Source organism: Cryptomeria japonica, chromosome 6 (assembly GCF_030272615.1).
Source record: "Cryptomeria japonica chromosome 6, Sugi_1.0, whole genome shotgun sequence".
Lineage (NCBI taxonomy): Eukaryota > Viridiplantae > Streptophyta > Pinopsida > Cupressales > Cupressaceae > Cryptomeria > Cryptomeria japonica.
Genome location: NC_081410.1, coordinates 190,590,609 through 190,605,010, shown reverse-complemented (window position 1 = coordinate 190,605,010; position 14,402 = coordinate 190,590,609). Strand labels below are relative to the sequence as shown.

The window sequence follows — 14,402 nt, the reverse complement described above, 5'->3', positions numbered from 1 at the left end:
TTGACTAATACGCTCACAACCTTTCAATAATGCATGAATAAGGTATTTAGCAAGCAATTAAGAAAGTTTGTCTTAGTTTTCTTTGACGATATCTTGATATACAATAGAATTTGGAAGAACACTTGAAGCATTTGGATGAAGTTTTGGGCATATTGGAGCAGCACTCATTTTTTGCTAAGAACTCAAAATGTGAACTTGGGCTTAAGGAGATTTGTATTTGGGACATGTTATCAATGAACAAGGGGTCCAAGTGGACCAACAAAAGATTCAAGCTATTAGGGATTGACCACTCCTTAAGAATGTGTCACAGTTAAGAGGATTCCTGGGATTATACAACTACCATAGAAGGTTTGTAAAGGGATCTCTCAGCTCACAATGCCGCTCATAGAAATGACTAATTTAAGTGGACAGATGCTGCCAAGCAAGCTTTTAACAAATTGAAAAGGGTAATGTCTTAATGTATAGTGCTTGCTGTCCTAATTTTTTCACTCCTTTTATGTTGAAATGTGATGCTTCTGGTGAGGGTATTGGAGCTGTTTTGATGCAACAACAACAACAACAACAACAACATCCCATTGCTTTTGAAAGTAGGAAACTAACAAAGGTAAAAGAGAAGTTTTTTATTTATGATAAGGAAATGCTAGCAATCATGCATGCCTCAGTGAAGTTTAGACAATGCTTGGTGTGTGGAAAGTTTGTGGTTAAGACTAGTCACAGTAGTCTTGAGTATTTTCTAAATTAGAAAGACCTGAATGATAGATTAAAAAAGTGAATAAGGAAGTTGTAGGCATATGATTTTGATATTGAATATGTTAAGGGCAGGCATAATGTAGCTGTTGATGCATTATGTTGAAGGCCCACTTTATGTTCCATTTCTGATCTCTACTGATTGGGTCACCATCATATCTAAATATGCCAAGAATGATTTTGCTACCAAGCTGTTGGATAGAGGAGTCAAAGTGGTGGGGGACTTACTTTTGCATAAAGAGAGGATATATCTGATCCCATTATCAAAAATGAAGGAAATGAATTTAAGAGCCATGCATTATACTTCATTGGCTGGGCATCTGGGGTATTATAAGACGTACAAACAGATTGAAGATAGAAATTCTCTTGGAAAATAATGAAAGGGGATGTGCTCAAACACAATAAGGTATGTTCATCTATCAGCAAAACAAGGTAGAACAAGTCTGTACCATAAGCCTACTTAAGCCATTACCCACTCCTAAGCAAAAATGATAAAGTATATCTATGGACTTTTTCATTGGGTTACCCAAGATAAATGTCAAAGGCTGCATCGTTAAGTTGTGGTGGGTAGACTTACCATATATGTGCATTTATATGCCTTATCTTTTGGTTTCAAGGCTTCCCAAAATGCTGATTGTAGACACCAAAACCGACCATTTACATTTGGTCAGTTTATCCCTCTTATTTGCATATACCTGCTACCCTATTAATTAAATAATTCATAATCATTTAATTAATTATCGATTATTCCATTATTTCCTAACCAACTTCCGTAGGTAGTAATTAATTTACCTATTCAACTACCCCTTAGCCCTTCATTTATTAAATTAGATAAATCTCTTTATTTGATTAGATTAATTCAATTATTCCCTTTTTCCTCCACATGGAATTCAATTTTTAATTCCTTCCCCCTTTCTCTCTCCAAATGTCAAATCCTCCAACTTTTCCCATTTGCCTCTTAATCCTATTACTAATCAGCCTAATTACCCCCCTTAATCATTTGCATATTCAACATTTTCCCATAAACAGCCCCCCAAGTTGCTGTAATAACCCCTTAATTTTTTTTGGTTTTTTAACACAACAAAGACTACAATGCACCCGTTAAAGTTAGGAAAGATAATCTCAATACTGCTGAAAGTAACCCTCCACTTTCTGATCACCGAGAGCCCAACCTAGGAGGGTGAGATCATACAGTGTTGAGGGGATCGTTAGGTGCTTGAAAACTGAAATTGATTACAATATGGGCGGAAAGCCAACCCCTTCCACTTTTCAGCGGGATAGATAACCAAAGATTTGGCGGTAAACCAGCCAAAAAGAAACACTAACGTACGAAACAAATCAACTCTACCGCAGTATTTCGGTGGGAGGACTTATTACAGACCAAATCAACTCAACCGCAATATTTCAGTTGAAGGACGTAATACAACAAAATCAACTTGACTGCAGTATTTCAGCAGGAGGACTTATTACAATTAATCAACTCTACCGCAGTGTTTCAGCAGGAGGACATTCATTGTTTCTTGCTACCAACATAGAAGGCGGCTAAGCAATCCTCTTCCACTTGCACAGTGGGAATTACAAATAAGAAACAACAAGAATGATTGATCCGTACTACAGAAATAATCTTACAAATTAGAGATATGAGATAAGATAAGAAGCTTAATGCTGATCTCAAACAATCCACTATCAAAATCACACCACACTTGAACACTATTGCTGTTCTAATTCTACAAGCTAGAAATCACACTATCCAGCCACTACCGGAAACACCAAAACACTCATAACTTTCTCAAAACTAATTGAAATCACACCAAATAAAATGCAAATGACTAATATAACATATGCAACCAATCCAATACCTCAAACTCGCAACTTGGAAGTCCCGAATGTGTTGCATGCATCCCAAGGTAAGTCTGAAAATGGTGCTACAGCAGCAAACTTCGATTTGCAACCAAAAATTGTAAAGACCACCAAAAGCCACACAAAGTTAGGAGAATGATTGTCTTCCCAATACGTTTCCAAAGAGCCGATACCCAGAACGATGCAATCACTTGGTCAAGAGGTATGAGCAAAATATGGTTTCAGCAACTCCGTGACCAGCAACAAGGAAACACTCCAAAATCCCCACAAAACTCTCCACAATCTGCAAAACACTCACGGACAGCACTGGAATTACAAGAACACAACTAGTTACTATCTTCCAAGTACAAAACTGAGACTTAGCTAGGAAGCCACACTTCGAAGCTCAGATTTCAATTGCCAAACTAGCAGCATAACGATGCAATTTCATAAGATATCAAAATGGGAGGCCAAGCACCTGTATTTATAGTTTTTCCCCTCCGAAATTCAAATGTAAATGCTCCCAAATTCACCTCTCCAATTTGTATTTCATTTCACTATCACACGGCGTCCAAATGATATTTCATTTCATTTCCCAAGGTGGGCACCCGAGTTGCATTTTAACCAATAATTAAGCAAGTTCAAACTTGTTTAAGTCTTCAACAATAACTAAATGCATTCTTCAAATTTCAACGCCTAACTTAGGAAAATATAACATTAATATTAGATATAAATATGTCTTTTCCTAAGTCGCCCAATATACCATTAATCAGTAATAAAATAATTAAATATTAAACCTTAGGATAAGGAAATAATATTTAATTAAATCACTTATGACTCCGATACTGATTATCAACAACATCTAGGATGAAGCTGAGCAATGAAGACCACTGAACTACTACAGGAACAGGAATTTGTCCAAACTACTAAAAATAGAATTGCTCAATACTAAAAATAGGAAGTCATGGAATACTCCTTCGAAAAACATGATCTTTGCACCCGGAAAAAGAGCTTGGAAAGCTCAGTAAGACAACATCATCCAAACAACCAAACCCTAACTTACTAAAAATAGTAAGTTCTCACTTCACCTAATAATCAAATGCATGTTATGCCACCCTGGAGCTCATGAAAAACCCAGAAGGAAACCATAGACAAAACTGAAGAATTCCCTCCTAGTAAACCCTAAAAAGAGCGGAACTCCACAAAAGTTGGAAACCCTAATTCTCCTTTCCAAATAGCCTATGGGTCTCTGGAATAGGCCAATGGACCACTGAACTAATCACCGCGGAGAAGGGGACATTACAGTTGCCCAATCAACCTTAAAGGCTACCCACTTTTGGGAAGGTACCCACATGGGCCCCTTCCTCACATGTCACATTCAAGGAATTAAAAATTCCTTTATTCTCATATCCCATGTACCTGGAGTATGGGGACAAGAAATGCCTTTATGGAAAGATCTTGCCCATACTCCAAGGGTACCTTTTCCAACCATCACCATTCTCATCTCCTCTCCTAGGTTGCCACTTGGCAAACTTTCATGCATTGCGAGGACCAATTGATCCTCCACCATTGATCTCATCCATTCAATCTTAGGCCTCCAAAATAATCTCTCTCCATTTAAACTCTACAGTTAGCCATTTTTCCTCATAACACAACTACATGCATCTTGAATCTTGGAGCACCCTTTTGCTGCCAAAATTGTGAGTACACATTGAATCTAACATCCTGGGAAAATCTACACGAGGAGATCAACATGCTGTGTTTTAAATGGACTTGGTGATGTTTTGACCTCCTTTTAGACCCATCTTGGGTGTTGTTTTGTTTTATGTTTTTGAGTTGTTTTTAGTGTTAAGTCAATTTCTTTGAAATCATATTTCACTGCACACACTGATTCATTCTTCGAGGAGGTTTCAAATTACATGGGTTACCTAAGGCTAAGAACATTGCTAGTGACAAGGACAATCAGTTTAGGAGTCACTATTGGCAATAATTGTTTTGTTTAGCAAAAACATAGCTCACCCCGAGCACAAGTTATCACCCCCAGATGGATGGGAAGATTGATATTGTCAGCAAATGGATTGAAGGGTACCTATAAATCATGTTTGTGGGCAGCAAATAGCTTGGATCAAGTGGTCACATTTGGTAGAGCATTGTTATAACACCTCCTACCATATGTCCATAAGTATGTCACCTTTCTTGGCTTTGTTTGGATTTTGCAATCACAAAAAATAGGGTGCTTGGAGGAACAAATATGATCAAGTAGAGTCAAGAGGTATTGAAATCCCTCAAAGACTATCTTCAATGTGTCCAAAAGCAATAGAAGCTCTATTCAGACCAATGATGTTTTGAAAGAGTTTTTGAAGCTGGAGACATGGTTTACCTAAGGCTGCAAGCCTACAGACAGTCTTTATTGAAGAAGAAAAGAGCTGAGAGTTAAAACCAAGATTCAATGGTCCCTACGAGATTATAAGGAAGGTGGAAGTAGTCTATGAACTAGAGCTACTTGAGAACAACAGAATCCGCAACATCTTTCATGTTTGTTTTTTGCCTTAAAAAGGCATTAGGGTAGCATGTTGTATCATCCAATGATTTGCCACCTTTAGATGATGAAGGACGACTCATTCTAATACCAGAAGCTATCATGAACACTTGAGAAAGAAAGTTGAGGAATAGAACCATTAGTGAGTATTTGGTGAGGTGAAACGATCTGCCAGTTGAAGACACCACATGGTTAATATATCTATCTTTGGACCAGAAATATGGTTTACTTGCTATATTGAATGGCATATTATCATATTACATTTTTTGCAGCAGCCATCCTTGTCACATGGCGCTTCTCTCAGTTGCAGGCAGTACCTTTGAGTGAAGGTTGTGCACTTGGAATCTTATGAAGAATGATGAAGCTGGGGAATTAATAGCTTGAACTCTCTTCAATGTGAGTGGAGGAATACAGAGTACATGGGCCAATAAAAGAGTCGCCTGTTGAGTCAGGGGTGCAGTTCATCATGAATGCAACAGCTTTCTCTGTCTCCTTTTCTATTTTGTTCTCTCTACAGCTGGAAAGCAAGGCAGTTATTTCCCATTGTACTTCTTCCTCCATTTGGTCTCATAACTTTATTCATAGCTCCTCTTTATTAAACCTCCAATAAAAGAGTCCCCTGTTCAGTCAGACGTGCAGTTCATTATGATTGTAACAACATTCCTCATCCTTTTCATTTCTGTTTTCTTCACTTTGTAGCTAGAGAGTAAGGTAATTGTTTCTTGTTGCACCTCTTTCTCCACTTGGACCTACACTTGACTTCTTGCTAACGATATAAGCATGCTGGTATTTGAGGCAATTGATAGCTCCTCTCATGTTAAACCCACAATAATTGAACGTTGCCGTGCCTTTGAATGCACTCTGTGTGCCATGCTTGCATGTGGGGTCCTTTCCACCTTGCATAATGACTTGCACACTGAAGAGAAATAAGACATTGAAAAACAAATTAAGCAACAGGGCTTTGGGAAAAACAAAAAATAAAAAACTCAATACCTGTCAAATCGCACTCCAACTGTTCATAATCCTTCCAAACACTTGACAATCATCTCATGCAGCTGAGATTCAAATTCTTGAAGGTTAAAATGACAACTAAAGTCAGTTCTTTTGGTGGGCGGGAGGGAAGGGGGGCGGAAGGGAGGGGGGGTGGTTTTCTGTTTTTGATTGACTGAGTCTCTCTGTTGTCCCACTGAATCTGTCACTTGCAAGATTCTTGGCAGACTTGACTTCTGAGTTGAGAGGATGAGTTACTCTTTGGGCTGAAAAACTTGAGTCTGTTGAATACTTGCCAAGGTTCAGAATCGTGATTTGAAGCACTTATGATTTTATCTTTACATTTTTATATATCTTCTTCAGTGAAATACTAAATTATACAAACTGGCCCTGAAGCTAGACAGTGTCTGTCTTTTATAAACTGAGATCTATATCAAAGTGTTATTTTCTTTGCTGTGGAAATCCTATTTTGGGGTTCCATTAACAGATTCTTGATCACTACAGGTTAAAGTAAGTCTCATACAAATATTTTTTCTGGGTATACAAGTACTTATTCATCATTAATTTAGACCTTTTTAAAATTCTATAACATTTTTTTTCTTTTCCCATCACCGCCTTGCATAAAAAGTGTGTTTCTGCTCTTTCTTTCAACTTTATTATGTACCTAATGAACTGACATTTTAGGCTGTCCAAAATTTAGCAGCTGATGTTGTTACATTCAGCAAAATATAATAAATTACTAGGTTGGCCAATATCTAATCAGTAAAGGTATTGATTTGCAAAAATTGAAAAGTATTTATGAATTTCAGTGACATTGATTTTTTGCTTCAAGTATTTTCATTTTTTCATAGGTAAATATTCATTCACTGACAATTCTAAAATTTTAAAATATATTCTATTCTTTAAATTTTTACTAAAAATTCTTCTTTTCTGTAAAATTTATCTCCTTGAGCTGGTCTCAGCATTGAATTATCTGATTTTTACCATGATTTCATGAAATCTGTTGTCTTTGGGCTTGAACCTATTTTTTCAATAGTGAGTGGAATTGTGCTGATTCTCTTGTTGTAATATGGTTTGCTTAGCATGGTGGGGATGTAAATGTTGCTGATAATGGTGGGCAAACCGCTTTGCATTGGGCTGCTGTCCGAGGTTGTGTTGAGGTTGCAGAGATTTTACTCCAGAATGGTGCCAGGGTAGAAGCAGCAGATTGCAATGGTTATCGGGTAATTTCCAGTGTGGGTTAGAGGCAATTATTTTCTTTCATAAGATTTAGATGTTGCTTGTTTTTTTTTAATTGTAGATTTGATTTAGATATAGCTCGTAAAATTCGTCAAAGTAAATGGCACACTACTTAGAAATTAGCTCTGAAAGTAGGGAGAGTATTTGATCCTATGGCAACTTCACATATTTCAGGCAATTGCATGCATTTGTTCCAATATTGGTATAGAAATACCATAACATTACCAGCAGAATATTATAAAGTTATCTGTTACTTGAAAAAGACAAAAGGATTCATTTAATGTTGAATGTCAGTTCCCCTGTTTTGAACAATAACTTTACTGTGAAGCAAGATGTGAAAGGAGAAATGATCGGCAAAAAACAAACGTGTCAACCTAATAAACAGTGGCATGTCTGATGGTTCAATTTGTTCTTAACTCATTTAGCAAGGGATAAGTTTACAAAGATATGCTATTGTAGCCAGCAGAATGATATTGCACTAATACTTAAAAATTTTAAAAGCAAAACTAAAATTTTCATAACCACATGCACATTGTAATGGTGGTAATTTAGCCAATAGGCTATTTAGTGTGAGAACAAGTCCAAAACAGCCTGAAAAATTGTCTCAGGCTGGTTTTTGTTTTTACAGTTGCTGCTGTAAGTTGCAGATTCTTTTCAGTATTGAATATCACATAAATGCTGTCTGCAAGCTGTTATGCTGTCACCCAACAATGAATGCCACATCCCACTGCCCAAGCTCTATTAAAATAGAGTTTGATTCCACTTATATTTTTTTGTGGTCTGCTACTCCAGTCTATAAAAACAAGGATGGAGATTTTGATATCTTGAAAAGGGAGAAGACGATGCTTTGTCAATTATAATGTAAGTTGTAATAGATTAGTATTTGATAATATATGAATATGAAAACATTGGATTAAGTAGTGCAGTTGATGAAGTTTACAACTATTTGCATATGCAAAGTTACCAATGTTTTTTCCTGAATCCTATTTCTGGTAGATTTTATATGCGTGGAGTTTTACTATTCCCTGGTCTGAAGATATCCAGTTTCTTTACCCTATATGATGTGAATGTCATTCAATTGTATTAAGTATTTGTAGGTTTTTTGTATATTTTCTGTCATTAAAAAGTTAAGGGATTTAGTAGCATTTTCAGATTTGCAGGTATTTTTTAGTTTTTCAATTGTGTTCATTTTCTAGATAGCTGATTTCTGGTATGGAAATTATATTTTAGGTAGATTTTTTCTTTTATCTGTACTTTGTACATATTCGATCTTCAATTTGTGTGCCTCTTCACTGTTGGCGAAAATTAAATTGGGCCTTACATTCATTACATTTAAAAGCAGCTTATCTTGCATCCTTGATTGCTTTAGAATATCTTTTTTAAGTGTTTAAATTTTCAACTTTAGACAATGAAACCCTAGGATACCACATGAGAGCTTTGCACAGATTAATCTTTGAACCAACTGAGTTTAAAGGTAAGGGAATTCTAGGGCTTACATCTATTTTGCATGGTATTATATAGAAACATATAATGGTTTGTATTCTAGATTTATAAATTATATTTATAAATAGCAGGCTTAGTGATAAGCATTACATTTATTTTTTGCAGGGGATTATATGTAAATGGATAATTGTTTATATTCTAGATTTATATATTAATATTTCCCAGCTTGACTGTCCACCAATTTATCCTGGCTTTGCCAGTGGCGATGCCTGCTTTTTTGTGATGCTTATTGCCTGCTATGGTGGACTTGCTTTTACGTTACCAGACATCTCACAATTGAGGGAAATTCTCATGATGATAATGTTTGGTTTTTTTGGCAGCTTTAGCAGGGTCTTTTTTTGATAAGTTGAGAAGGATTTGCAAGTTAATTGATGCTTCAGAATAGCCTAAAGTGGCTCAAATATTCTGTCAAAGATATTGGAGTACAACTTGACCTTAATTGTTTTTAAAATGGATAATACATCTCTAACATTAATTTATCAACACAGCATGCATCTTATATTAGGTCTTGAATTCTCCACTAACAGGCACAACAAAGGCATGTATGGGGTCATTTAAGAAGAAATAATATTAAGACAAGAACATTATTGCTGTAACAGAATGTTTGGCTCGTATAAATACATTCCGTGTTCCAACGATAGCACATAAATATACAATTCTAAAATCCTCCCATTAAATTTGAAATATCTATGGACCAAACAAAATGAGCTCCTGAATTTATCATAATTTTAAATACAACTTAACTCTAGGTGGAAGAATTAAAAATTAGTCTTTGTAAATACATACTGACTTAAATGAAAGGCTTATAAAAAATTTGTTTACACTTATTTTTATTATTATTTTTCTTGAAATCTTCAATGTATTCTCGAAGATTTTTTTCACTTAGCATTAAATTTATTTCTATAAATTACGTGTTATGGTGACACTATTGGCTTTCAAGCTTAAAATATAATCATATGACTTCAAGGCCTTCACATTTCATAGACTTCCTCCTCACATTACTAGAAGATCTTAGAATCATATGATGGTTGGTCTTTCCCCTATACTGTTCCTTTTTCGTTTTCACCAAAGTTCATGCCTACTCCAAGAAAGGAGTGGCTTGTAGATCTTTGACTAAAATAGAATTTATAGTGCTGATCATCCCACCTTTCAAATCTTCAATCCCTACAATTAAGACTTTGATTGGAGACAAAGGCTTAGTGACTGATTTGGAGGGGGTGGGAGGAGTTGAAGCCTGTGTTTCCATGCCTGAAGAGGCCTCCGAAATGTTGCTGACCTAAAATTTGTTGAGCACCTTTAGAAGAATATAACTCGTCAATGGAAAATAGTGAGATGATTGGACTTAGCCCCTCTCCCCAAGTTGGTTGAGAAGAGAACTTCTTGCAATTCTTAGAAAAATAAGAAATCCCTTTTGGGTAATAAAAAGCCTCTTTTACTGGATTTGTGGGTTTGGGTTTGGAATCAGGTTCAAGTTCAGGTTCAATTCAACCCTGGGTTTGCCCTAGGTTCAAACCCAAGTTCCTAGGTCAAACCTGGGCGAACCTAGGTGTTTCTAGCACAGTCCTCAAAGTTGGTTCTTAACATTTGCTTATTAATGTCGATAGGCATTCTGCAATGGCAGCAAGGGGTGGAGTGTGACCGCATTAATGTTAACTTTTATTTTTAGCTTAAATTTGACAACCATTTACATGTCAAAATATTACTATTAATTACAAACTTAATATTTTTAAAATAAACACCATATAAAAAAAGTATGCCCTCATCAAATTTATAAGTTTTAGATAGATAAATAAATATAAAATAAAAATAAAAATAATCCACTATTTCATAATTACAATATTCTTTTAAAAATATATTTAATAACTTTTTATTTTTAATGATTTTTTGAATAATAATAAAAATCTAATTATGAAAAAGTAGATGCCAATTATCCAATAAAAAATTTATATCAGAGAAAAAATAAATAATGTAGATCTAATATAATTTAAATATTTTTGTATGTAGTAAATATAATTTAAAATAAAATAAAATAATTTTAAAATAGATAAAATAGTTTCAATTGATATCTATTGGCATTTTTTTAGATAGATGTATTTAAGATATCTATAGTAGTTCACATTATTGAGAAAATGCATTATTCCAAATGCCAGACTTTATTTGCAGCCCTTTATTCAGAAAACAATAATTTATCTTGGATATCATAATCTTGCGTTCTTGTAAGTGGGTTGGATTTGCTGTAGGAAGTATCATAATTTGGATGCATTTTTTAATTTAATGAGGGGCATGTCAATTCTATATTGATGTCTGCAAGCTTGACGATGGTTCCATTTTGAACACTTTGAGGGGTCTATTTGAGAGCTGAACTTGGTAATTACATTATACAAGTGAACACAAGCTAAGTAGATGTGATTTGCAGTCCTGTGTAATTTGTTGCCTCTATTGATTGGAAGATATTTTTTGATTCTTATTTTCTGCATCATATTGTTCACTTTTATGCAATTTTTAGTGTATCTTTTGCAACTTCAGAAATGAAATCTTCTTTCTTTGCTTGAAGCTTCTATTTAACATCAAAATGCTCTAAAATGATCCATTCCACTGTATTGAAGAATGCAATTATCTGATGAATACTTTTCTAACTGGCATTTTCCTTTATTCTCTATATGTTGACATTCCCAAAATCACCATGTTATATGCTAGTTGAAAACAATTTCGCTCATTTCTTCAAAGTTATATTTTATGACTTCGATGTTTTAACATAAATATATATATGATATATGTATATATAATATATGTATTTATATATATAAATATACATATATGTACGGGCGTACCCATACACATAACCCAAGGCAATTTTTTGCCATACTTGTGTACCTAAACCCGTATCCCATACCCAAATTGGCAACTTAGTAAAAAGAAAATTGACTATACACATAACAAAAGTGACAACAGATAGGAATATTAACATAATCCAATGTTTGCACCTAGGATCTCCTTCCCCTTTTTAGTATATTTTTTTAGGCAACCCCTTCCCCTTTTTAGTATATTTTTTTAGGCAACCCCTTCCCCAAATCCATTTCCACACATATGTAAGCATAAGCAGTGTGAGTATGGTTTGTAGTTTTTTGACCAACATCCAAGATTTTGCACAAGGAATATAGCAAGAAGGAACATTGTATTTTCTACGTTCGCGTCCCCAGGCTAAAATCCCCCGTCCCCGTACTGGGGACGTTTCGGGGACTTGGGGACAACCCCCTGCCGTCCCCAAAATTGCTAAATCTATGGGAAACATTCCGGAAACTTGGGGACGGCAATGATTCTCAAAGGGGACGTCCCCTGGACAATTGGGGATGCCTGAGACGTCCCCTAACCGTCCCGGGGACGGCCAGCTGTCCCCCTTTTCCCAACACTTAAAATAAAAAAAAAGGCTAAAATGCTTAACAAAAAAAACATTTTATATTTCTTTTTCTGGTACCCACACCTCAACAATAGTACATTTCTGGGATAGGGGATTAATTGTATTTTGATAGTGAAATATTGATGATTACCATTTTTGTTCAGTTTGTTTCAGCAAATAAGTTATTACATATTTGAATTTACTGGTTACCCACATTTTGAAAGGCATGTTGCATTATATTTACTGATCAAACATTTAATAAAATTTTGGGAAGTAATTTTGATTAGGTAATTTTTTATATCGCTTCTTCAGCAACAAATATTGTTGATACAGGAAATGCTTACAGTCAAAGGTGTTTATTTAGATTTAAAGTTGAAGCACTGCAATCTATAATCTCTGCAAATGCTAATAGTTTGTACTCCATTACAACCCTTATGTCTTGAATGTTAAATTGGAAATTTCATGGCAGCCTTGCAAGGCCACGATGTTGGAGACTGATTTTGCTAGAATTCTTGCATTTGCCATGATTTCAAAATCTTATGTTTATACTTTGTTTATTAGTATTTTGAAAATGAGAGTATATGGCAGCAGTGTAGCCTTTGGGCATTTTGTATGTTAGTTTTTTAATATGACATGCATATTGACAATGAAATCTACCTTCTGAATAATGAATGCATATTGCATTATTGAGCATTGACAAAGAACTTAAGGTTCTTTAATGTTTTCATATGCATGCTATATCCATGATTTCATATCAACATTTAAAATTTCCCTATATATTTAAATTTTTTTCTATATTTTATATAGCTGTCCCCTTTGCCGTCCCCAAAATTGGCGAAAAAAATGTCGTCTTGGAACCTCGTCCCCTTGTCTCTTGCTGTCCCCGTCCTGGAAACTTGGGGTAACATAGAGTATTTTAAATGTAGATAAGGGAGGTGGAGCCAACCAAACATACAGGAAAAAGAATCCTACAACAGATCAAAGGAGGGCTATCAAGGTTTGAGACTTAAAATATATTCCTTCAAGAACCATGACCTAGTGCCAAGAATGGTCATTTTGTCATTGAAAGACATGAATTGCAGAATAAAAATTTCCTATGCACAAGAAAAGAATCAATTTTTTCCTTAGAGGTTTCCAAAAGTTTGTGATCCAATCACATAAGATGCTAACATGAGGCCAAAAAGCATTAAAATTTCCAATTAATGTGGTCTGCTGCAATATTTTTCTCCTAGAAATCCATTTGTTTATCATTGTCTAAAGCTAATTTTGAAATCTATTTTGCTCTTTTTGTAACCATACCTCCCTTCCATATTCTAGATTTGCACCCTTTTTTTGGTGCGTCCAGAGTTGAGGGGGTGTGATAGGAAATATCTAATTTATTTTTATTGCAATCATCATTCTGTGGAAAATTCCACATTTCTTCACATAGGGTATCACAAAATTATTTGGGAGGAGAAAAAATTGAATCTGCAACAATAGGGATATACAATCACGAGTCCTCCAAAGTCTCATAAATCCCTCTATTAGGGAGAGCAAGTTATATCTTCCAGAATCTAGGTAAGGGTGGAGGGTAATTACAGCCATGTGTGACCCTAACAAAGGGCAAATAATGTAAAGAGGTTGCAGATCTGGAGAGGAAAATGCCACTAGCTGTATTACATGGCCCACAAGAAATGGTGTTAGGGTAGGGAGGAAAACCACATCGTGATTTGCAATGTGACTAGCTTAAGTAAATTGAAACTCTGGGGGAAGAGACATTATGGCCTTTGCCACAAGTTAAAGCAAGAACCCCAACTAGCCAAGAGGACCCTCAGATTGCGGGCCATCTAGTAGAGGAAGAGAAGAGAATGGGTTGGGGGAAAGTTGTAATGTCCTCTTTTATTAAATGCCCTAAGATGTTATCGGGAAAAAGTGTATAGTTAGTAATGTTAATTATCAATAGTTAGTTAGCCGACGGGTAGGTAGTTGGAGTCGCGACGGTTGGGTCGCACCCCTTCTGCAATCATATATTGTATCACCTCCGGGTGTTGTGGTAGGTAATGTTAGTCGTGTCACATGTATTGTTGACAACGGATATAATATGAACATCCTTTGACATTAATGGAAAGCTTATTCTGGTACTTCTTTTATATTTGCATTGTGCATTAC

The 14,402-nt window shown here is 35.4% G+C and overlaps 1 protein-coding gene across 1 annotated transcript in view; it reads left to right on the top strand.

Moving 5' to 3' along the window:
• The window catches only part of LOC131077633 (protein S-acyltransferase 24), a 179,762-nt gene that overhangs the window by 53,873 nt on the left and 111,487 nt on the right, over positions 1-14,402 (top strand). Inside the window, exon 2 of the mRNA XM_058015177.2 lies at positions 7,198-7,338. Coding sequence (XP_057871160.2) covers positions 7,198-7,338 — 141 coding nt within the window. The remainder of the gene's footprint in view (positions 1-7,197; positions 7,339-14,402) is intronic.